General features: G+C 41.6%; 2 protein-coding genes across 5 annotated transcripts in view; both read left to right on the plus strand.

The window, feature by feature from the left end:
• The window catches only part of kcnip3b (Kv channel interacting protein 3b, calsenilin), a 37219-nt gene extending 31158 nt beyond the window's left edge, over positions 1-6061 (plus strand). For both annotated transcript variants that reach the window (XM_030060810.1, XM_030060811.1), the window contains 3 exons: positions 1874-1978; positions 2144-2206; positions 4676-6061. In XM_030060810.1, coding sequence (XP_029916670.1) covers positions 1874-1978; positions 2144-2206; positions 4676-4723 — 216 coding nt within the window. In that variant the 3' untranslated portion in view covers positions 4724-6061. The remainder of the gene's footprint in view (positions 1-1873; positions 1979-2143; positions 2207-4675) is intronic.
• A 3300-nt stretch (positions 6062-9361) lies between these two features.
• The window catches only part of slc23a2 (solute carrier family 23 member 2), a 39748-nt gene continuing 22742 nt past the window's right edge, over positions 9362-26367 (plus strand). Inside the window, exons 1-3 of one of the 3 annotated variants that reach the window (XM_030060893.1) lie at positions 9362-9631; positions 23619-23667; positions 25284-25534. In XM_030060893.1, coding sequence (XP_029916753.1) covers positions 23619-23667; positions 25284-25534 — 300 coding nt within the window. In that variant the 5' untranslated portion in view covers positions 9362-9631. Of the gene's footprint in view, positions 9632-20785; positions 20793-23618; positions 23668-25283; positions 25535-26367 lie in introns of those variants that run through there. The other 2 variants (XM_030060894.1, XM_030060895.1) reach the window with 2 other exon arrangements.

A 26367-nucleotide genomic window follows, 5' to 3' on the forward strand; every position in this document is an offset into this window, starting at 1 on the left:
ACACTAATGTTGTCATGGCAATAAGGCTTTGGTCTTTGTACTCCTAACTATCACTTGCTTATAATGTCGATAGTCAAGAATTTAACCTTACTCTACTGTTATTCTACTGTTCTGCTGTACAGCTAAGAGGAGGTAACTGTCACAAATGCAAACGTGAATGTAGCGTGGTCTTTAAGGCAGAGCATCAGTCTTTCCTAATTTCAGTGTGACGAGGCATGGATGTGGTACACCTCAACCGGAGGATATTTGTCTGTTATTTGGATAGGCAGTCCTTGTCCTTTATCCCTGTGTTGCCGAACACACATGGATTAATCTCCATTTTTACTGCCTGTGATAAAAACCTAACGTCCTTTTCTCAGGGTAGACACCAATGGTGTGATTTTGATTAATCTTGGAGGACTGTACCGCATTACATTGATGGGCCTGAATAGAGGTGCTATAATTAAAAGTCATTTTTTCAAGCTTTGATAGACCATATCTGCTCACCACCGGTCCAATTCTGATGAAATTTGCAGGGATGATGCGTCATGTGGCTGATTGCACAAGGAGATCTCTGCATCTCTCACAGGGGACAAAATGTCAATTGTTTCACGTTGGGTGACAACAGAGAACCAGTTGTTTAGCTGGTCTAACCAGCTACAGTGGCTTCTAGTCTATCTCTTTGCTTCATCACATTTAAACAGGACAGGGCATACATCAAGTAAAGTTAAAGGGAATCAGATGCTGTTCATTGTGTAATCAAACCACCCCTCACTTCCCTCTGCCTCCAAACAGAGACTCGATCCACAGTCACATTTTAATATTAAACAGAGAGTGAGAGTTCACATGGATTTCTTTTCTTTGCTGTAATTTTTTTTAAACCAATCAGCCATAACATTATGACCACTGACAGGTGGAGTGAATAATGCTGATTATCTCGTTACAGTGGCACCTGTCAGTGTGTGGGATATATTAGGCAGCAAGTGGACATTTTGTCCTCAGAGTTGATGTGTTGAATTAGGAAAAACAGGTAAGCATAAAGATGTGAGCGACTTTGATAAGAGCCAATTGTGATGGCTTGACAACTGGGTGAGAGCATCTCCAAAACTGCAGCTCTTGTCAGGTGGTCCCGGTCTGCAGTGATCAGCACCCACCAGCAGGGTCTTAGGTGGCCGTCGCTTGACAAACAAGTCCAATCCATGGAGGCCTCACCTCACAATTTACAGGACTTGAAGGATCTGCTGCTAACATCTTGGCACCAGATACCACAGCACACCCTCAGAGGTCTAGTGGAGTCCATGCCCCGATGGGTCAGGGCTGTTTTGGCTGCAGAAGGGGGACCTAGACAATATTTGGCAGGTGGTCATAATATTATGGCTGCTTGGTGTATTTCCCAGTTATAAAGATCTTTGGTATAAAGGACCTTGGTAGTTTTGGTTACGGACTGTAATTAATTGTCCTCCATTATGAAATTCACCACCAACAATTTGATTCATACAAGTAATGCATCCTTCCTTTGTCAAGTATACACTTATTAGCCCAAAAGGTGCACCACATCACCGAACTCCATGTGTCAAACATCCACCACTTCATTTTTTTTTACAAAACTTGGGCGATTAGAGGAGGAATGACGCATCTCTCCCCAAATTTAAAAGTTATACTCTTATACATATTATCAGGAAAAATGAAAATGTTCTTGCACAATATTTCAGACACTGCTAGTCAAGTTCATTTACAGCCCTGCAGATCAGGTTTTGACAAATTTTGGAGATTAGTCATGGACCACGTGTTTGCTCTTCGGTTTACTCATTTGTGCTTGTGTTTAAGTGGTTTACAAATAAAGTGAGAGGTCAAGAACAGAGACGTCAGTTCAGCCTTGTGTCTCTTCTCTCAGGAAATGCTTGCGATTATGAAGTCGATCTATGACATGATGGGGAGGTACACCTACCCCTGCGTCCGAGATGAGGCGCCCTCTGAGCATGTGGACAAGTTCTTCCAGGTTCACACACACACACACACACACACACACACACACTGGATGACATTGTCACTGTTTAATCCCAGCATTAAGGTGTGTAACAAATGACCCTGGAAAATAATCTCACTTGTGTCCATTCTGTGTTTTGTGCGTTTTTTTTTTTTTTTTTCTTCTTCTTCCTCTCAGAAAATGGACAGAAACAGAGACGGTGTAGTGACCATTGAGGAGTTCATTGAGACCTGTCAGAAGGTGATTCACGCTCTCCTTTCCAGTCATGTTCACAAACAGACAAGAAGTGCACTCACATAACCCAAAACACAGTTACACACTGACGCAAACAGAAAATGTGATGTGATGAATTGTAATGGAAGCGGCTGACCTGCAGCAGGTGTAGTCCATCCACCAGGCAGGGGGATGGACTACACCTCGAGCAGAGGATATTTGCCTGATTCTGGTCAGTCCCTGTCTTTTATCCTGTCTATGCTGCCGAACAAAGATGGATTAGTCTTCATTTTACAGCCTGTGATAAAAACCTAACCTCCCTTTCTCACTGCTACCACAAAGCCCCTGGGTTACAGCTGAACCTCACTTAACCCAAACAACTCGAGCTTGGAGGTGGTTCATGCTAGTAAACAGATCAAATTTGTGGTCACACACACTGACATGCTGAGGCAGAACATTTTCAAAATATGCATTATGTAGACATTCCAAAAAACCCAGTCTAATTAGATGGCTGATGATTTGTATCATGAAATGAAATTCAAACTATTGTGCTCAGTTGGATATTTTTTAATACGCCTGATGCAAATTTGGATGTCTAAGGTTCAGATGAATAAGGCTCCTTCTGTAGTCGTCTCTGAGAATTTGAGTGAAAGCACTTTGCTTGAGGATGTTTGGACTGACCGTTTGACCTCTGGCATCATTGAATAAATAGTTCAAACCAAAATAAAAATTCAGTTACTGTGTACTCACCCCCGAGTTAATTGAAATTAAACTGAGGGTCATATGACCGTCAAACACACAGTGAGTTAGATTGCATGGTTTCCTCTCAGCATTCTCCCAAAAGAGCATAAGATGTCTGTTGACATTCGTGCACTCTGGCAGAAGTCTGCTCAGTTGCTAGGTTGTGTGGCCTGAGCGTCATTGTTGAGGAAAATAAAGAACATAATGAGGTAAATATTGCACTTCTGGAGCCACAGTGCAATGGTTGGGCTATAAAACACTTGGATCATGATGCACAAGCTGTTTCAGGAAATTTGATGACTGTTTTATGCCGTTCTTGGAGCTATAAAAAAGATGGCCAACTTGTGTGTTTGTTGCTCTTATAAACTTCAGTGGTGATTTGACCGAAATGGAAGTGAGAAGATAATCACTAAATTTTCATGTGGGTGAGCTATTCCTTTAGGTTTAAAACCTCAAGACCAGCCTGCTCCAAACCTTTACCAGGATTTGTAAAATAAGCATTTTTCAGAGGACATAAAAGTGGTGAAAAATAAAAATCAATCACAAACATGAGATAAGCTGTGACACAGACTTTCTTGTTAACACAGTTTTCTTCTATGTCTCTACAATTTGGAGTTTAAACCACACACACAGCACATTTGAAGGACGATACCAGTCATTCTGCATGTTTAGTGCAATATCTACAAAAGATCCATTGTTCAGATGCTGGTAATCTTTTCCCAAACCAAGCCGTCGTATATAATGCAACATCATTTCTCCTGCCTTTGCTCCAGCAATTGGATTCCATTCATTCCTCCCCAATAAAATCATCCACATTAGTTTTCCTAAAAGCCCACAGCACTGTTTGGACAATTTGAAATGTGAAGTAAAACAGTCTCTCTATCAGTTGTGTAAAGCATGAATGGCAACACTTTGTTAGCCACAGAAGCAAACTTTTAGTATCCCCGCATGATTTACCTACCTAAAATGTCGGTAAATTGTAGTAAACAGGCCAAACATTCAAAATCACCACCTCAACCAAGTAATAAATATGCTATGGAAAACAAAATCAGGCATATGTGGTGATGTAATCAGCCTTAGACAAAATTTCAAAGTACCTGTGATTGACAGCCAAGCCAGCCAATCAAAATGTTGCTGCTAGAAACCAGAGGGGCAGTAACTGCAACAGACAGAAGAGAAATTTCCCCTTGCCCCTAAAGCAAACGTGGTGGAAATCTGTTGCAACCTCGCAGCTGCTTCAAGGTACAAAAATCATGAACAACTGAAGGAATGACAAGAATTCAGATGTTCTTGGGGTAGAAGTGATTAAGCTTTAATACAAAAATATAACAATGTTGCTTTTTTTTCATTCCTAACGTTGACACATTACAAAATATTTCATCATTCTATTACGTGTCCAAGTATGGACACTGTAGGACTAAAACTTGCAAGCACAGTTTCAAATTAACACAAGCCACTGTCTATATGCTGGCATATTTTGCCTATAGCAAGGCTGTTAACTAAACTGCTCACTTTGACCGATAATCTTGTGTTCGGTAGGAAATACATTGTCTTCTACCCCCAAAGCTGGTTTGACAGTTTTTTTTTAAAAAAAGGACAATTTTGACAGTATTTGCCACTGTGGCCATTTGATGAAAAATCTAAATTTCATGCCTTGCTCATTAACCTATCAAAATTTAGGACCTCCCAAAAAAAAAAATTAATTTAAAACTTCATTTACTGGGATGACAAACGGTTGTGTTTCTCTCTTTTCAGGATGAGAACATCATGAACTCCATGCAGCTGTTTGAGAATGTGATCTAACACCATGCAGGACATAATCAGCTGTTATCTGTCAACCCATATCTGCACTCATCACACCCTCTTCTCCCCCGCCACACCACACACACACACACACACACACACAAACACACAGACGTGTTCATCCGCTCTCCCTCGGCTCCAAAACGTCACTTTACACAACACACCCATGTAGGCTATGTAGATGATGTAAAGATACCGGAACAAATGTTGAACACTAAAGGGGTTTTTCCCCCCACTGGCCTCGTTTAGCTTTATCCTGCTGATGCTTCCAGGCAACAGAGGCACTACAAGAGAGAGAAGAGCTTCATGGACAAACTTGGCAACTATTCAGTGTTTTTTTTTTTTTTTTGTTTGTTTGTTTTTTTGCTCCTTAGAATGAAGCAACAGAGGAGCAATTGTACTCCCTGTAACCTCTTTAGTTTCCATCATCAGTCCACAAGAATCAACAACCAACGAGGGGCATGTACTGTAATTATCCGCTGACCTGGGGATACTAGCTTTAACACATAACACACCTTGTTGACGCTCACACACACACACACGCTCTGTTTTTCTCTGTCGCTTTCTCCTGCCCTTTCTCTCTTTTTCACACTCCCACAAACATACCTAACCCCCTTTGACAACCCACAGCCCAGTGGATGACGAGTTTGCAGAGCATTTGGATGAAGTGAACTGACAACAGCAAAATTTCAGCACGACAAAACACAGCGACACGACAAAAAAAAAAAGAAAAATGAACTGAAGCATGTTTGTCATGAGATATGTGATGTGGAATTAGCTTGCACTAAAATTTTACTATCATGTATTATATGCGCCTGAAATGAAGGCACTGTAGATACCTGCACCTGATACACCACTGATGGAAACCAGTGACTATGTATATATGTATAGATAATAGTTAAATACCTTCAGTTGTAATGGTCTTATCCGTGCTGCACTAGGTTATGGTGTAGGACCAGAACTATCCAAGTGAATATTTGTTGAAGACATCTATATGTTAATCAATTAAACATCATCTTTAGTGGCAGTATTTCACAGAATACAAATGGATTATACAATTATTGCTGTTTTTTTTATTTATTTCTGAAGACTTCAGCAGAAGATTGGGATTGTTTGATTGTTTGCTTGATCAGTTCGACGCATTGAGTCTGTACAGAACCGTGAGGAAACGAAAGGACTGTTAAAAGTGTGTTCATAGGCTGAATTAAGTCATTATCTTGGTTCTTCAGTATCTAAGAGCATGCTGACTCAGTGCCACAGTATAATGTACTGTACAGTAGGACCTTTGTGATGTCAAATCATTAAAGATACTGTCTACGGTTGCGACTCCTCCTTTAACGATGATGTGTCCTTTTCCTCTGCTTCCCACCTACATTCAGAGTTATTGAGACTGAGTTAAAGAGGGACTACTGACCCAGAACACATTTGTTTCTTCCACTTGCTGCAAGTCAAATGCACACACACACACACACACACACACACAAAACTCTAACAACAAAAAGCCAGACACATTTTTAAAGAGTTTTTAGAGCACTGGATGAAGTGAAGTGACAATATTGAAATTTATCGGCATGAAAAAATGCACTGACACCAAAAAGAAATGACCTAAAGTAGTTTTGTCAGCAGATATGAAATGTGGAAATAGCTTGCAATAAACCAGTGTGTAGTGCAGCATATATAGATAATAATTACATATACCAAGATGTAATGGTCTTATCTGTGCTGCACTAGATTTATGGTGCAGGATCAGAAATATTTAACCAAATAATATAACCCAGCTGCTACTCCATATGTTAATTAAACTTTGTTATCTTCTTTGGCTTCAGTATCAAAGAGCATGCTGAACCTTAGTGCCACGGTGCCATGTGCAGCAAAAGTGGCATAATTAGAGACACTGTCTACACATGCGACTTCCCTTTGTGAGATGTGCCCTTACACTGTCTCATTCCTCTGTTCTGGACTTGAAGCAGTCAAAACAGGTTTACTGAAAGATACAGCGACATCATCAGCATGTCGTAATCTCTGCCATCACAGGGATCCATTTATCTTTCTTTTCCTGGTGGTTAGTTCAGGGTCCATGTGCATGAAAAACTTTGGAGTAACGAGCAGAGAGGGTGTAGGGTCTTGGCTTTTAAGTTTATTTGACCGTGTAACCTGACCAAAGAGCCTCAGCCAGTGCTTACATTGTCAGGGGATTTGTGCCTGTGGGCTTCAAACAAAACCATTGTGTGAGTGTGTGTGAGTGTGTATGCATGTGTGAGCACCTTAAAACCTACAGGCGCCTATCTATGGGCGCTTTCATCTCAGCCAACCCGCTTACATGCATGTGTTCCTCCCCCTTAATCAGTGTTGAGTAACTTGAGTTGGGTTTCATAAACATTTTCATCTCTAAAACCTTCACATGCAAAGATTCCTCCAATACATTTTTTTTTTTGCATGTATGACTTAGCACAGAACAAGACAACTGTTTACACTGTAATGAGGAAGATAACAACAGAGAGGAGTGGAGCCTCTAATCACAACATTGATTTCTACATCATCCATGCTGTCTAATCCTAAAATTAAAGGAACGATAAATAAAACTCTCATTTTGATGGAGGACCCACCACAACCTCTTCAAGGACTCCTGTGGATCTCCGGACCCTACTTTGAGATCCACTTGGCCTTGGCACAAGATGATTTTGTGCATGATAAAACTGCATAACTCTTTGGACACAGCAGTGTGGGTAAATCTAGGCTTTGGTGGCTCAAACAATGGATCTGCAGTATATACTGTCAGCACCATGTGACACATGTTTCTACTGACCCAGATAGTAAAACACATAAACTGAGTTAGTATTCATGTGCCGTCTAAGATATCCTCCATAAGGGAAACTCTTGAGGCCAGCTTCACAGATAAGTCTGTCTTGTTCAGTGGAACCACACATTGTAAATGGTCTTCTATAAGCAGATCTGTTCATTTAAATGAATACCACACTCATACATTTCACCACAGTGTACATTTCCAGCAGTCATCCCTGCTAACTCACAGCTTACAGTGGACTGAGGTGGTGCATCTGTTGAGATAATGCCACTTGCCAAAATGGGTTGCACAGAAATGTAGGTGGATAAAAAACTGGCTCAGCAGCATCATTAAAGTTTCAAGTTGTATGAGGCATCCCTGCCCAAAAACACTCACTTTTTCCAAACCACGGACAGGTGCACTTCCTATAAATGTGGACTAAATGTACTCCTATTTTACTTTGTACTGAATATTTTTGGACTGTTATTTACAGGCGTGGAGCGAAATCCTTATAACAAGATACCTTAACACCTCTAACAGCAAAAGTAGGTATATATTTTCTCTTTCCTTATTTTCTACATTGACCATGTTGGTCAGTGGTTGATGCTGTTAAATGAGCATAATCAGTTTGCAACAAATGCATTTTGATAATTTATTAAGAACTGATACTAAACTTTAAAAGGGGAACTATACAGCAACCGTAAAGGTTCCTGTGGGAGTATTACAGGAAAATTTAGGCTTAGTTATATGATATCATAGATCACAACTAACCCACTCTGACACACCACATCCCTCTGAAAAAAGAAGCTTACTCCAGTGAAGTCTAGTGTACTTAATTTAAATTAAAAATTAGTAGGAACAGATTTAATTTTTCCTTTGTCAAAACAGTGTCTCTTTACAAGATGAAGTCCCAGAACCTGAGCCTCAGCTTTGCATGTTCTCCCCACCTGCTGACATGCTGAGATAAAGAAACTTTATCTCCATGACCCTAATACAAATAGAGGGAGTAGTAGTACACTAATTTGTGTGAGTCATCCTCAGATATGCAAACATAATAGGCAGATATAATATCATGTATATTTCAGTCCCATGTAGTAAACTGTTAGTGCACTTTAAGTTAATTTTAACTCTGAGAGGTATCGTTTCAATATCCACTAGTAACAAACTAGTACACTTACAAGTAAATGTACAGTTTATTAAAGTTAGTAAAAATACGTAGATGCATTTTAAGAAATAGGCTATTCTTCCTCTTCCTCTTCTTTTTCTTCTCCTTCTTCTTCTGCTTCTTTTTCTTGGGATAGCATTCTTATTAAATTATTATCATAAGCCTATGATTTAGAGAAATGTCAGACATCTTAACTGAGTTGAAAGAAGTCTGTGCGTTTTATAATTTGCGTGTTTGGTTGCCATGCTCAGCTCTGCGGGTTACACCAGAGTAACTAGCTGATGCAAGTGACTTTGTGAGATTGTGGATGTAGGTCAATTAAATAATGGCAGTACAAACAAATAACCGTGAGATGGCAGTGTGGGTGAATCCATATTGGCACGGTTGGCTTCGGGGATGGTGGACACAAAGAGCCCATTTCTTCTCTGATTAGGAAACCATGATGGTGCCAGTGCAGCAGAGGAGACAGAGACAGGAGCGCGGAGAATCGTAGCGCTCCACATTATGAAAGCAGGTTATTACAAAATCTATTACAGAGCGCGTCGGTGAGATCACACGGGCATCTCGTCCAGACAGGTGCGTCACCGCTGCGCCGCCGCCGATTGGCTGAGACGCGGTTCCAAGGCGGAGCGAGAGGTAGAAACTTTACGTCAAGGATCAGTGTGAGCATGCGTGATGATGAACAAGTCAACCCCGTGGCTGTATGAAAGGCAAAATCCCTCCATGGGCAGTGCGCCTAGCGTCTGTCTAAACACCCTTTGCGTAAAAGAGCCACGCTTGGAGGGACCGCGCACAAAGACGGTGTCCTCTCCTCACCACGGCCTGCTGTGTGCGGACTTCTCCCGGGCTGAACGGTAGCCTATCTCCCCGGCAGCACCGCCAACAACGTAACCACGGGGACAAAACGACAAAACGCTAGCTGAGAAGGAAGCGGGCTCTGTCGACCCATATCTCCAGGCAGGTGAGTGTGAAATGGAAATATGGCCTGCCCGGTAATACATAACTGCCTTTGAGCCGGTGTTAGGCAGCGGGGTTTACAGGGACCGGGTGAAGCCGTCTTTACCTTGACACGTCGTCGCAGGGGTCAAGCAGCGGTTTGGAAACGAGGTGAGATGTACAGGAATTGGTGGGCCGGCATGACCCCGCTCGGTGATGCGCTGACTGTGAACCACAAGGCCCCAGCGTGTCAAGATTATCACTGATCCCCTCTTTTTTTCTCCCTCTCCCTCTCTCTTTCTATCTTCATCGGTGACACAGCAGTGAGGAAATTAATCTGCAGCCCAGAGCTGTTATCCATCTCTCTGTAATGTGAAGGCCGGCTGCCTCAGAGGCTAGACACGAGGACCTTGAATATACGAGCATCTCTATATTGGGAAACTCAAGCGAGGCGTGCGACACTGACCATCTCCTCTTTACTCACCGTCACATCCATTATAGTGTGAAAGGCAGGGCTGATAATAGACAGCAGCACCAGGAGAACACGTAACAGCACTACTTTCTCGGACATAACTAGAGCTTACTCGGTCATACGGATTTATTGGCCCCTGGTGATGTGGTTGTCATGGAAACGAGGCTGGAGAAACGTGCATGTGCGCACTGTGTGCCGGTGCATGACACGTGCACATTGCCAATAATTGATTTTTTTTTTTTTTTTTTTTTTTTTTTTAAGATGTGCATTTGTCCCATGTGAGCAACCATGTAGTTGTGATTTTAAAAAAAATGCTGTCTGTGTGGGAGCCTTGGAGTTTGGTTTGGTTTAAGTATGTCGAGGTATTCTCCCATACACGTGTGTTGCCAGCTTTAGTCTCACATCGACTTCCAAGAGTCACTTAATATTAACATGTGAGGTCAGGTGAAAGATGGTCTGACACAGCCTCTCGGTCAGTATTCACCTCAAATGTGTCAGGATATTCAAAAAGTCCTCTGTATTATTTTAGTGCAGATTCTTGTCCACCAGTTTCTACTTTTGGTTATTTTCAATGTCCCGGCTCCATTTTGTCTCTCTTGATAAGATACTGGAGGCTATGCAGCAACAGGCAGTGTTGAGTCTATTACTTTAAAGCCAGTTACTGTATGTGCTAGCCACCTGAGCCTTAACCAAATGTGGGAAAAGTTTATCTCTCTGGCAAGGATTCACCCACAAATTTTCCCTGGCTGTCTTGGGATGCTGTACATCTTTGACTCGAGAAATCCTGTTGAGTCATTCTGTGACCTAATGAAATAAATGGGATATAAAGAGGAGTGTCACCTCACACATGGCTCTCAGGCCAGAGTGGGCCAGGGCAGAGGCACAGTGAATTGAACTGGGTCGCCGAAATAGATTCCTGGCCCTGTTTGCTGTAGGCAGCATGTGACTAAGATTACACTGTAGTGCTGGGTCACACTGTGCCTCTCCACTGTACTGTGTGAAGGTGTATGTGTGGTTGGCAGGGTTAGGGGATGAATGGTGAGGTCTTGGCACGTTATGCTCAGTATACTCTAAGCCATTTATAATTTTTGCAAGCTCTTCATAAAATGTTTTTATTTTGATTTAATCAAAAACCAAAGAGATACTGCTTGTTACATCACATCCTGCCTTTGTAAATGTTTGCATGCAATGGGGAAAAGAATACACTGAGATAGGGATTATATGACCAGAGTCAGCACAGTGCTCCATATGATTTTTGCATAACAAGGACAGTGTAGCCCGCATCACTGACCTAGGCTATTAAACTTAAATGATTTCTCGCTTGCTGTCTCCCACACTGTATCAGTGCATTATTTAATCCTTTTGCTGTCGGTGTGGTGATGTTTCTGAAATGGTTCTGATAGCCTGGCTTGAGTTTCTAGAGGAAATTTGGCACCTTTTTGAGGCCATATTGCTTTTCATTCCTGTTACAAAATCACAAAGGAGGGGCAATACTTTGACAGGCCATTGTCTGTCAGGCGTTCCCTGGCGGAAGGTGTGTGTGTGTGTGTGTGGCTGCTGTAACAGCTGTCTTTCATTATTAACTAACCACAATTGTACTGTTCTCAAACGAGATGAAACTGTTGAGGGCTGAGCTTTGTGGCATCTGTCACGGCAAAGAGTCAGAATCAATAACCATTCAATAGATTTTTCTTTTTGTTTTAATTGGTTCTTATATGTGCATGTGGTGGTAAGAGACACATGGTGCCACTTATTGATTAATTTGCCATGGAAAGTAATCAGACCTTTGTCACGATGCTCACATTTGTGTTCTACATAAATGTATTTGGTCAGCTTGTATACGCTCCTGTATATTGGGGCGATGCATGTAGGGTGTGTAGTGGACCCTGTTTACACAGCAATTTACAGTATTTGCGCGGCATGTGTTTCATTTAACTGTTTCAACTGTGTGTTTCCACGCTGGATAAACGAGTTTAATGTAAACACGCCCAAACACACACAGGAATCAGGAGTTGTCTTGTCTTGAATCCTTATTCTGTCTTTAGCTTATTGTGTTGTGAGTGTTATGTAGCCCAATAATACAAAAAAAAAAGCTTCAAAGCATCAGTATGTCCTTTTTGTGTGCACTCGTGAATGCAAATGTTTTTCAAATATATGTATATTAGAGTGAGTGAATCCGAACAGCCCTTGTACAAATTTAACCCTGAGGTGCATCCACAGATGTTCTTAGATTTAATTTTTACCTGCACAGTAGCTGAAAACAGGAACACCATAGCCCACAGATTTTTTTTTGTAGCATTACCCTCACGTCTTCAGATATATAGATTTGGATATGGGTTACAGTTTCAGGGTTGTTTATGTTTTAGTTCAGAAATTGCATTATTTCCAATGGAGAGAGGGACAAAATACTATTTTGTATCAATGTAACATGTCTAATTAGTTGTTTGTTTCAATATTTTAAATGATCAATAACTTGAAATGCTGTTTATTAGACCTGGGTTGTTGGTAGAGAGGTTTTTATTTCATCATCTGCTTGTGAAACAAAGAGGCTGAAGGCGAGTTATATGTGTATGAATGCAAACTTAGAATTGGATTGTGCTTTTGTGTAACCACTATTTTTCCGTAGAAAGTTGATTGTGGAGGTAAGGTCTGTCTTTTTCAGCGATGCAGAATTTCCAAATCCATTTAGTCACGCACTCTCTCACCTGGGTGCTGACCAGTGAAACCACAGCACTTTGCTGTTGGCCACTGAGCAGCTGCAGCAGTGAAACTGTGGGTTTACTTGCTCAAGGGCATCTGACAGCAGCTGCTAAGAGAGAAGAGAGCATTCCTCCTTTTTGTCCATATTGTTATTTCCTATATTTCCCAAGTGGTTTTGGATTCAAACTAGGAATCCTCTGGTTTTACTTTCATTGGATATTGTGGATAAAAAATTAAGAACACTGTGGTAGTTCATGCTTAATAAAACAAAATGTCATGTAGTTTATATTGCTCAGGCAAACAAACTATGCTTATGAACCTCAAACCACTAACACAAATTGTACCACTTCAACATTTTTACAGCAGCTAGGAATTTTTTGTATTGAGCAAGAATGGATATCAAGACAGTTTGATTTGCCAGTCCAAGCACAAGTGCTTGTTGGTTCTGTGCTTTTATTTAGGGCTGAACGATTTTTTTGTTTCAGCATTGACATCGCTATGTACACGTGCAGTAGACACATGGCAGGAAACACAATATCAAATTAGACAAATGAACTCAAACATGTAATGCTACAACTTGTTTGTTGCCATTGACAGCAGGTCCTGCATGCACAGTGATCAGCTCACTGTGTGCTCTGGGGAAGGGATCATCTTGATCAGTTTATCAAACAGCCAAAACAGGCCCCACTAGTCACCACAATTTGAAAACAAGCACTGCCTGTTTTGGCTGTTCAATAACTGATCAGTAGTGATTGTGCTTGCTGGTTCCTTCCTGGTGTGTCACCTGCCTGTCAGCATGCAGATTATGCAGCTGCTGTCACAGATAATGTTGCCGTGATGCTAAAGCAGGCATTATGTTACACCAAGCAGCTTCTCAGAGTGTGTATTTCCATTATCAGCAGCACCTCATCCCAGTGATGTTTTAAAGTTAAGTTACTGTCACAAGGCTGGTCCGTGCTTTTATGTAAGAAATTCTTAACACACACAAAACATGCAATATCCAGATGCCCTTTGCAGGCAAGTACAGTAGATAAATGTGTTGTTTGTGTTTGTTGAACCAGCCCCAGCTGTGCTGGGACGCCTGCCTGTATTTGGCATAGACAATGTGTGTTTATCTTCCACAACACAGAATAAGCATACCTTTGTACATCGTTGGAAGTGGTAGATTACATATAAATAACACAACTGAGACACATAAATCCATTTGTAAAGTGTATTAAGAAAACATGTTGCCTTGCCCAAATACCTCCACCTGTTCTCTCTCCACTTGGCCATGTGGGAGAGGCATACATGAAACCAACAGTGGAGGATTTCAGTCCCATTTCTGGCGGGCTGGCAGAGGGTTGAACCAAGTGTGGTAGAAATCGGAGGGGGTTGGGGGTTGTTTTGTTAGAAGAGGATAGACTTATTAAGGTACCCAAATGATGAAAATTATGATTGTAAATTTTTAATAATCTGTACATGAATAACACATTGCATGCATCTGATGAAATTTCCTGGATTTTTTTAATATCTCAATATATATCAGGGAAAAAAAAGAAACGGGAATGCCAGTTTTTTCCAGTATCTTGCAGCCATGCCTCTGTTGGAACAGACTTGATGTGCCACTCCATTCAACCTCCATCAGTGTAGAGCTCATATAATAGAACTTGATGGTGAAATGAATAAATGAACAATTGATAACTCTGCAGATACATAGGTTGATAGTGGTGAGAGGATATCATTTTTGATGCTTTTCTGGATAGTTGAAAGTGTATCAAGACAGGAAAGAGCGTGAGGAAGAGGGCGAGATCTGTGATAAAGGTTGTGTGCAGGATTTGAACCCAGGACGTTGCAGTTATGTGCCTTACACCATGTTCAAACAGGATGCATCGCATCAATATTTTCCAGTTCCCCTGCTGCTCATACATGATCTGTCATTGCATAACGTGTAAGAGCCATAAAAAACAGTAACCATGACATAATCAATAGCTGTTAACTAACCATCCATCTCTAAACTGCAACAAACACAAAACCTGAATTGATTCGCAGATTAACTATATTACTTCTGCGAAGGAAGCACAGAGGAAACAGAGAAGGAAACAGACTTAAAATAACATACCAAAGAAATCAGTAGCACAACAAAACACACCTGGTTGATTCATCACAGCTGAAATTTTCCTCCCCCTCATCCTTCAGTTTTTCTTCCCAACATGAACTGTCGTACAGGGCTTGATTCTTCTCCACTCTTACATTCAGTCTGTTTTTTTAGTGCTTACACTGTATTTTTCTGTCAGGCCTGTTGTGAGAATTGCCACAAACTCTGTGCACTGAGTCAAAAAATAGAACAGGTGTGTGCGTCGACACCAGGTCGAAGCAGGCATCAGTGCTGGGTATTTCACAGACGTGAGTAGTGTGAACAGACGTGCTGTTTAATAGACTTTACTGCTTGATGCCCTGATGTAACTTTGGGATTTCCTTTCATAATGCTATACTGGTATTGTATTCAGTGTTAATCAAAAATAAGCAGGAAAAAAACCTCAATAAAGTTCACCATCCACGTCACCTATGGACGCAGCTGTTCCTCAAGCATTGTTTTTGAAATGTTCATTCATGTCAAAGAGAGGTGGGACATTTTGAAAGGCCGCAATCAACTTGTCACCCGTTTCGCTCTAGCTTGGCACAACTATTGTTCACTGAAACGAAATCACATTGATGGGAAACAAGACAGGGCACATATTTGCCTGTTGATGGCCAGTGACCGAGAAAAGTTCCACCATGGCCAACTTCTCTCAGCTGAAGGGTTTGTTGATCATCCGCTCATTGGCCAAGTTTCCATGATCTCCATAGCAAATTACTTGTGGAGTATTTTACTCACATTTTGAAGGCACAGTCAGGCTGAGCGTTGCGTCCATTCAGTAGTCACAGGTCAGCTCCCACTGTACAAACTAATTGTTTTAACATGGCATTTGTTGTATGTTGACAAATTTGCCCAACGCCACATTTATTGATATGCTTCCTCTCTTGGACCTGATATCAGCCCCCTGTGTGTGGAGATTGCCTCACCCATAAATGCAGCGGTCCTATCAATTACACTTCACATTAATTTCTCTTTATCTGTGTCTGCCTTTTAATTTGTTTTGGCTGACTCATCTCATATGTAAACACGACATCAAACATTTAACTTTCCACGTAGCTTACCTTTACACAGCTACTTAATGAAGGAGTTTCATGAACCAGAATTATTAAAGTACAGATTTTGTAAAAACGCTGTATTGCACAAACACTCTCCAGACAGTTTTACACGGAGTACACGTAGTGCTGTAATAGAGTATTATCATAACATTTGTACTGTGATGACCCAATTTTTATGTAACTAAGTTTCTTGTAAAAACAGCTAATGTCCTCGAGTTCAAGTTAGACATTTAGGCTTATCATTATAAAACAGTGAAGGTGCTAAATGGAGTTCACCTGTGCCCTCACAGTCACGGTACAACCAGAGAAAACGAGCTCTCCAGCTGCGAGGAAGGCAGGGGTTTTGCTTGGGGTGGCCTTTAAAGGATTTCATCAACTGATAGCAACAATAGATACGCTGGCCTTTACCATGCCTGCTGGGCTTGATGGAAAATGCCTAAAGCAGTGGGTGGTGGAGCTGCCTGGGCACCCAGTAAGAGACACAGTTACAGGACTGCGGAGGCCCACACTTCCTAAGAACAAGAGCAAAGCAGGGTTTTATGTTTCTAACCTTCAACGCCCATTCATGTGCTGCTGATGGCATGCTGTGTGGGTGTAGGTGTTACAGTGAGAAAATTATGGAAGTACAGTAGAAGGCTGGGCTTTTCTGTTGCCCTGGTCTGAAGTAGCTGTGTGACTGTCTTTCCTGCTGCTTGGTATCTTTTTGCACAGCTTGGCTTGGTCCACCTGCTGATTAACTGTAGAGCGCTAAAGAAAGCAGGACGGTTTGGCTTTGAACCAGCCACATTATTAAAAAGGGCAGCTGCACAGTGCAACACTTTTTTTTTCTTCTGGAGGTTGATAAATTTGTCCGAGCTATCATGAAAGACATCTTTCATGTTTAAATTCTTGCCATGAGCTTGGTTCTCCTAGAATTTATTTTCTCTCTCTTACAGCTGGAATTGGATTTCTTGGCAGTATCCAACTGTTTTTTTTCCCTCAGTTTATTAAATTTTGCTCTCAAGAAAGTCTGTTTATGTGTGTAAAACAAAGCAATTCCTGTCATCAGTGGTTTCATCCACCAAGTGCTTCTTCTTGCATACTTGTGTTTATGGTAGCTGGTACAAGATGCAGTTGTCTGGAAGATGAAAATGTCATTGGCCAGAATGCCCAGCAGTCAATATATGCCAAATAAATAACGTAATTGGTTTTCACATTGAACCTCACACACACACCAACACACGCACACACTGTTTTACCACAAGCTGTTTGCAGCTTGGTCAGCCCTACACACTCAGTTCAAAGTGTCAGTCAGTCAGCACAATTATGCCATGTACGTACCTTTGTTTGTCAGCCGTTACACAGGCAGGAAGTAGCCCTCGCATGGCTGCATTGTAGATAACAAGAATTAATTTTCTTCAAGATTATTTTTCATTCTGTTCAACAAAATGTTTCTCAGGTTAGGGTCCCAAGAACATATTCACATATTATGATCTGGGGCGGTATTTTTATCTTTTAAAGATAGGGATCACCTGGCTGGGACTCATATTTGAATCCTCAGCTTAGATCTTTACAGTAGCAATAGAAGATTAGTTGAAATGCTTGATTTATGCATATAAATACTGCTAATAGGGTCCAGAGTGCTCATAAACCTGCATGACTGAACTGCCTCCCATCTCCTCCTCAGAGCAAACCAGTGCCAATCTCATGTGAATTTCAAATAGTCCAAATAACAAAATGACTAATTCAGTGTTCCAGGTAGATCCCTCAATGATTGACCATTTGTGTCGTCAGTTCTGCTTAGGGCAGTCCATTTCCTTAACATAATCCTTCCTCCTTCCTGTCTGTCGCTGTACTAAAATTTGTATTAACATCCTGTGATGAAAAGTGCCCACTGGCAACTGGACTCAAACCAGATGATATAAGATGAAACCTGATCCCTGTGGAGAAGTTAGGTCACTGCAGCAGCAAAAGGTATTACGACTCAGCATGGAAAAATACATACTATATGCCCACAAATAGCATATAACAATTAAAATAAGCAGTAAAAATAATAAAAGACTAAACAACAATTCATGCCAGTGTCAGTTTATTTGTTATGTAGATTGTATTGTATTGGTTGGTAATATGGGAGCATGGATTGAAGTTCAAGTCCAGCTAAAATGCATTTAACATTACAGTGCATACATGGGCATTTAGGTTGCCTTTCTGGGGTTGTTTTGTTTTTTCAATTTTTGTTATTCTGTGGCTAATGTTAATCAGCTGGGAGATATTCTCAGTACAGCTATAATAGTGTTAAATACAAAAAAATAGAATAATACATTTCAGCTATGTAAAACAGAAATGTTAGCTGTCAGGTTTCAGTGCAGTCAACGTCTTGCTCTTCACCAGAGTTGAATCTGAAATGATGTAGCGGGTGAACAGTGCAGTGTCCCGGGGCACCACATACATCTCTGCAGCTGGTCAGACAGCAGCTTGTCCACTGAAGAGTCCATAATCCATGACATCATGGTGCTGTCTGCTGGCATTGCTCTGAGCCTCTCCTGAGGCATGATGATGTAGGTGGTTTTGAATTCACTGGAAAATTCAACAAGTGTGACTCTCACCATGCCTGCCAGCCTCTCCAGGTGGGAATGAGCCTTGTTTTGCAGGTATATGATGGCATCATCCACACCTGCACTGGCCTGTTGTGCAAATTAGAGGTGATCCATTAACATAAAGTCAAAGACCTCATCCGTTACAGTCATTCTATTTCAAGCAGATGGACACAATAAATAGTATGGCAATCAAGAGAATGTGTATGTAATTGCCCACTCCTTAAAAATTTTGAAATACTTCCTGAGCCAGTATCATGAATAAACTTTTGTTGAACCAGGTTAGAGTTGTGAGCAGAAGTGGACTTGCTGGGCAAGTTGAATAGCAGAACAGAAGACTGAGCTTGTTGTTTGTAGTGTTGAGGATGAGGACATCAATTTACACACAGACTAGAGTCTTCAACGGTTTTTGGAAACATCATTCCCCATATTGTCGCGCTGAAAGTCAGTTCTTTACATGATAAAATATTGGATTTGAATTTAGTTCCCAGGCCTTTAAGTCCAACAGGCCTGGGGAGATGAAGAAGTTGGAATGGGTTAAGATTTATAGGCTCCAAGGAGACAAAGGTGATCATATTTCATTTCTTGCAACCAAATCATCTATTGGTATGTAGAATTTAAAAAAAAAAAAAAAAAAAAAAAAAAATGCTGAATGGCAAATAGACATTAAAACATTTTAAATTTAATTTTTTTTCTTTATGAGGACCTAACAAAACTGAACAAGCAATTGGATCAGTAGTTTAATACACCTGAATGCTACTCTTGGTAGAGGTTATCTTATCATCAGAAGAGACATTCTTGAAGTACTTGATGCTGGTCAATACCTCTATTCTGTTTTCTGCTGAAAATAGCAATGTTGGGAGGGGATTGTGTCTTGAATTCAAGACTTTGACATCTTTCCATCTTATTTTTTATGCACTTAATAGGAATATACCTGTTTTAGCATCCAATATCGTTTTGGAAATGCATAGTTTTGTAGTGGCAAGTTAACTCAGGGTCACCAGTAGATGACTGTAAAAAAAAAAAAATGACAGATTGTTGTCTCTGTTCCAGAAAGACCTGCATAACATTGTAATAACCTTTCAGATCCAGCCCCATGTAGTACTGCTCACTTTAAACCCATGAATGGTTCAGATGTCTGAATCAGGATACAATAAAAGAGCAATTTCGTGTGTGTGTGTTTGTGTGTGTGTATGTGTGCTGTTATGCAGCCATAAACAGTCTGGCTGGCAACTGAAATGCTTGTGGATGCACAAATCAACAGCTAAATTCCAGCAGCTGTGCACAGATTCTTCCTTTAGGCGTATTTAAAGGATGCTTGGCCAGAACCTCGCTGAAGGCTGCCACAACAGTTTGGGTCCCACCACAACTGGTGTGTATGTGTGCACATACATGTTTGTGTGGGGTGATTTGAGGTGAGGAGTTCTGCTGCTGATTTTATTTACAAAAAAAAAAACAATTAAAAAAAAAAAAAAAGGGAAAAGATCAGCCCTGTACGTAACCTCAATGGAGAAGTAATGCAAGTAATGTAAATGAATTAGAGGCAAATATAAATCAAAATCTCTAACAAAGTAGAATCTGAAACAACTTAAGGAATATTTTACAGGTTGACTGTTATTATAGTTTGATATTACAATGACATTGCCCTGCAATTGACAAAATTCTGTTAAGTTTGTAACTTGCGCATTTCTGTATGAATAAAACATCACTAATTGTCAAAGCAGGCACACATTGTCCATCCCTGTATTAAAATATTTATCTGCACACATACCTTGGTCTCAGGTTCTCTATCAGAAATAAGATGTTGTGTTGTCCCTGTGACTGTGCTGGTGCTATTTATTGTGACCGTCTCTTATCTCCACTCACCTCAGCTCCACTGACAGGAAGTCAGTCAATGTAAACATGACCTTGCTTGCGTTTAGTCTGTCCCTCCCCTCTGGGTGAAATACAAGCTGCTCACGTGGAGCCTGTCGTCAAGTGTAACACATGCACAGCACATACATAAACACATGTACATGAGTTCAAGCAGTAGCTCAGCTGATGTGTTATGCAACCTTTATGCCAAAAACAACAGGTAGTGGGATGCTAAAGTTTGTCTGCTTTTGTTCGTTGCTATTAGAAAAAATAAATAAATAAATAAAAATCTATATTGGTATTTAACTACAAATCTTATCCAGAGCAACATAGAAAGAGTGTGGCTAGAGAAAAACCTCAAATTTGCAAATTGAAGATGAAAATTACAAGCAACTCATAGTGAAGAGTGCAAAGTTCATGTGTGTAGGCTGATCAGTGCTTATTTTGCATTCACTTTCCACCCTTACAGCGCCCATAAAAGTAATAATCCCAGTATAATTCTCATCTATACAATCATAATAGCCAAATAAGAAATGTTCCTGTCGTTCAACATCTTCTCCAACTGATCCTGTATATGGGCCTATGACCAAAACTGGCTTTCAGAACCAAATTTACACAGTGACAAAAAATATTCAGGGGATTTATAGCTCGCCCTCCTCGGGGGAGGTCAGAGCGCAGGGTTTTCTACAGAGCCACAGCCCTGGAGCTTATAGGGATTCACTGTCATGTCACGGACATTTTAGCATTGCAGATACTTACTTGAACTTGAAATTTTACAATCACTAATCCTCCCTGTCTCCCATAAGCGATAAGAATATAGGTTGGAGAGCAAATCATTGTCATGAGCTCAGATTGCAGGATTACAAGATCACGGCTGACTTCCCACAGTACCTTTAGTCAAAGTCTGCCCTCTTTTGATTGCCATGACAACCTGCAGGACGACTTAAACCTCATATTTACTGTCTCCGACTCCCATTTCCCTTTGTTCTGTGTCCAAATGCAAGTCGGTACATGTGCTGTAGACTAAGTACAACCCTACTGAACTCAACATCAAACATTTCTGTGATAATGAGAATAAATGTAATAGGGAGTGACCGCTTTAGACTGAATGAGTTCCCTTTTCTGTGATTGTGATTTATTAGAGGGTTTGGCTTTTTTGAAGTCCGGTTGCGCTGTTGTCAAGCAGGCGATTGTCATATTTAAACATACATATAACCACAAAATATGAACTGTTACCATGGGAAAAAAACACCTTTGAAGCAATGGGGAACTAAAACTAAAACCACAGTGTCCTGATCTAACCCAAAATGTAACCCAGCCCGGTCTTTCTCGACTAAGATACAGACTAACATCTGGAGGGGGATGGAGTTGGTACATACACACAAACACACACACACACACGCACACTGACACACGCATTCACACTCAAATTTGGCGCCAGTGACGAAAGTGCAAGCACAAACATCTGGTGTGAAAGCCTCCTCCAGTGGAATCCCACGCAGCAAGCCTGCACACACAGGATCAGTGGATCAGGTTACCATGGTTATTGATGCAGGCAGTAACACTGTCCACCAGCCGGGGTATTCTGGGATTTGTTAAAATTATCTCTGCACGTGGTGTTCCTGCTGGTCGCCTCTTCTTCCACATTCCTACTTTCCTTCTCTTTCTGTCACGCACCTTGTCTCCCCCTGCTTTTATCTTTAGTACGTTTGCCCACGTGGTGTGACCGTGATTGCTTTCTCATAATCCAAAAAGTCACTTAATGAAACTGCAGCAAGCAATCCCCTGTTACATAATCACACATCTACTTTCTCTTTGCCTCTGTTTTTCTCTCTTTCTCCATGTGCTATATCTCTGTCTTTTCATTGGTCACTGCACCATGAGACAGACAACAGAAGGACGAGAGCATTTCTCTGGCCATGAGTGGCTCTCAAGGCCATGGGGTCTTCTAGTTTTAACACTCGCCTCACCAGGACCCAGTCACCCAGGGGCTGCTGGGATACTGTCTGTCACTCCCCACACCCCACCCACCCCTCACTGTCTGACTCGTGCCACTCACAGAACGACATGCTGGGAAGCACTGAGGTCAAATGTGCTCTGTTTTCACGTGCTGCTGTGTAAACTGAAGCAGGGCAAAGTTTTCACTGGTGAAGCACAAAAGAGTGAAAAAGCTGCATGTTTGCCACGAATTTTGTGACCAACCCTTGTGACATTGTTGAAGGGATGTGAGTCATTCCATCTGAAATCAGACAGGGTTTGGCTGTTTTACAGGTTTCTCAGTTTGTCCACATGTTGCCTTCACGCAGTCCTTTGGTGCTCAAATGCATAAAGATCATAGGATATAGTTCACAGTGCGTAGTTTTAATGACACAGGGCTACAAATGGGCACCATCTTTGGAGGGATGCAAACATTTGTGACTGTATTTAAGGCAATGAGGGAATTAAAAATGTCACTTTTGTTGTCACTCGTGAACCAAACACAATCGAAACGTGTAATTACCAAGGTACTGAAGCGACTGTATACAGGGCACATTAAAAATATATCATTCAGAGATAAACAGTCACACATTTGTAGTATACTCTTGTTGTGCTTGAACTAGCATGTGAAAATATTGTCTTAATATAAAGTGGCCATTTAAATGAACTACTTGCAATTCAGGACCCAAACTCCATTTTATTCATGTAGTGGATCAAAGAATGTGTTAAAGGAAAATTGGCAGCTGTGGCACATAGAATAACTAATGAATGATAGGATGGCAGGGTAGATTGACTTGTATGAACATTGTGGTAAATAAAGTCACAACAAAATTTGGTAGAGGAAGATTTTGCAAACGTGTGTGTGTGTGTGTGTGTGTGTGTGTGTGTTTTCTGACTTCTGTCTTTCCTGTTGCAGCCCCACTTTGTGGTTTTGGTTTATGAGTCTTTCCTCAAGCAGCTTTAAAGTTACACTCAGGCCTGTGGTAAACATTATAGTTAGGCTTGGAGGGAACAGAAGATCCTCATAACTATGAGAAAAACATGAGTGATTCCTCAGCCTCTCACACACGGTCAAGATGTCGATCATATTGATAACTTTTGCTCGAGATTAAATGCTGATTAAATGTCAAATTAACTCTTGTCTCACCTCCCTCCTCCTTACCCTTGACCCGCCCCTCTGCCTCTCTGCTCTCTGCCCCCCCTTTTCTCCCTCTCTCTCCTTCCACCTCTTCCGTTCCCTCTCTTTCGCTCCTCCCACACAGATGCTCCCAGCCGCCCAGCTCGACAGGAGCGATGGGATGTGTCAACTAGGTATTGCACCTATCCCAACATCTAACACTGCAAGCAGGGAGACCGGCTGGGTGGGAAAGGGGTTTAGGGTGGGCTCCGGTGTTTAGTAGGAAACTTGCAGGTGGAGGAAAGTGATGGGGAAGAATGGCACAGGTTTAGCTCCCTTGGTAGGCAGGGAGGGTGGCTTGTACATTTGAAAGAGACTGAGAAGAGGACTAAAGTGGGGGAATTATGGTAGAGAAGAAAGAAAGAAAGAAAACAATATAAAATGCACAATGCAGAGATGCCTCATCCTCCAGGTTTTATCACAGTCACATTAGTTGTGTTTGAGATATTAAGCTTGAGTTAATATTTTGACCTTTTAAATATAGCACCCTCTTTAGGCCAATTGGTGTTTCACTTTTTAAACACCAAATGTTAGATGTCAACATGAAATGTCATGTTTGCCTGATCCATTCGTCCGGCTCGTTTTTGCAAGGCATATTGCATTTTCTCTTTACTTAAAGAAGAAGTAGACTTTTTTTTTTTCTGTCGCTTTGAGACAGAAGTTGAGACTTCTTTCTCTCTCAGTGGTATTCAGAGCACCAGGACCTTGGCACAGCAACCTTTTCCCTTTTTACAGTTTGATTCACTACTGCTTTGTCTAGTCTTTTAGACAACTTAGATAAGGCAAGATGAGGTCTCATTTAAAGTGATGGTTTGAATTCTTACCCATGTTGTGACATTTGCCGATCCATGCCAGTGAAATACATCCACCAAACTCTGGATGTCTTACACTTACATGGACCAGCAAATACCACTTTATGGGTAAGAATCTGAGCTATCACTTTAAGTTTTACTCCTAGTTGACACACAGTATTTTCCTCATGGAGCAGGGCATGGCATTTCAATAAAGAACATAAACTGTGAGTAACAGGCAATAAAAAAAATGGGATGAGAAAACCTCCACCCTGCTGACATGAACCATGGAAAGTTGGCTGGTGTCAGCCAAAAGGCAGATGTGGTACAGAAAGACACGCTCCAAGGCCTTGCCTAACCAAAACAAGAGCTGACATGACACCAGAAATAACCCTTCCCGGCCGGGACAAACAAACTGACCCTCCTCTGTCTGTCTGCTCTCTCCTCCTCCTTCATCTCTCCGTCACTCCACCCCCAGTTGCTCTTTTCCTCCTCCCTCTCAGACTCTTACTCGCGTTTCCTTCTTCTCCCCTCCGACTCCTTGCATAACCTTGCCTGTCTTCCTATGCCTTCCCTCTCCTCTTCCCTTTCCTTTTCTCTACCAGTGGCCCATCGGCATCTCGGATCATGAACTCAAATGTGAACATTGTTCTCGTAGTCTGTTTTGGTCTCTTCCCAGTTTAACCACCACAGTGCAAGTCTACCAGTAGCCCCTTGGGTGGCGATGTACCCTCCCCAGTGGTCTGGCACACATTGGACCTATACAGATTCTCCAGACCTGAGAGAAGTCAAGTGTAAAGGCGATAGGAAATGCCTGCAGCTTCTGAGCCTGGGTCTAACATGATCCAGCGCCCCCCACAGTGAAGTTAGGATATTAGACACCTTTTGGTAAAAGTTCATGGTGTTAACCTCTGTTTATCTGTCTCTGTGTTATTTCTCTCTCTCTCTCTCTCTCTTAGTGGATGAGACAGCCCTGGACAATGTAATCGGACTGAAGGATCCATCTTCAGTGTTCATACCGGAGCAAGACAGAGGAGGGACAGGGAAATCCAACAGGGACGAAGAGCAGGAGGAGGAGGAGGAGGAGTGTAAGGGAGAAAGAAGGATGGGTGTGGGGAAGAATACCACATCAAAGTCAATGGACAGTGCCGGAGAAGGAGGCAAATATGAAGAGGAGAGCAAACACGGCGCAGATTTCTACCCCATTCCAGTACGTGTGTGTTTGTTTGCTGTTTCATCCTATCAGATTTTGCGCCAGGGACATAAGCTCCCGCAGTCTAAACAGGCTTAAAGCTAGCACACGCAATGCAGGGATGATAAAGATAGGGTTAGCACACTGTGCACATAACCTTGTCATTACTATCCCTCTCTGTCATTATCTCCTCTTTGTCCTCTTTCGATGACTTTTACACACAGACCTGACATTTCAGTCTGTGTCTATAGAACCAGAAGGGTCATGTATTCACGCTGTCTGGTCCATGGACAGTTGCTCCATGTTACTGCCACCGTGTCCATTTCCTTTTGTTTGGCCACATCCTCTTGGCACCAGCCCAACGCCTGATGTAGGTCAAATGACACGGTAGCAACAATAGCAGTTTGCTGACGCCCATTCATAAATCACACACGGACACGCACGCGCCGTCGTGTTTTATTTACAGTAATTCCATCAATTCACTGGTTTTACGTAAGATCCAGATAACGTCGCTCTGTCAAAAGGCTTGCTGGCTTTTGACACAAACCATAAAGCCTGCTGGTTTCATTTTGTCCCGTGACCCGTAGTTAAGCTCAGTCCTGTTTGGCGGAACAACCAGAAGGCTCCTGTGGTGCCATTTTCTGGACCTCCAGCGAAACACCAGGAGAAGGAAATCTAATAGGAGTTTTAATTTTCCTTCACCTTTATTTTGTCCCATTATTAAATGAAGAGCTTCTTGTCCCTCTTTGTCTCCAACGTTAAAAGACCTCGTTGCAAATAAAGTACATGGAAACTACAGTGTTGAATAATTTGTGTTTAATCTGGAGCGCAAGATGACACATGACAGTTCA

The sequence above is a fragment of the Myripristis murdjan genome, chromosome 9, assembly GCF_902150065.1.
Source record: "Myripristis murdjan chromosome 9, fMyrMur1.1, whole genome shotgun sequence".
Taxonomy (NCBI): Eukaryota; Metazoa; Chordata; class Actinopteri; order Holocentriformes; family Holocentridae; genus Myripristis; species Myripristis murdjan.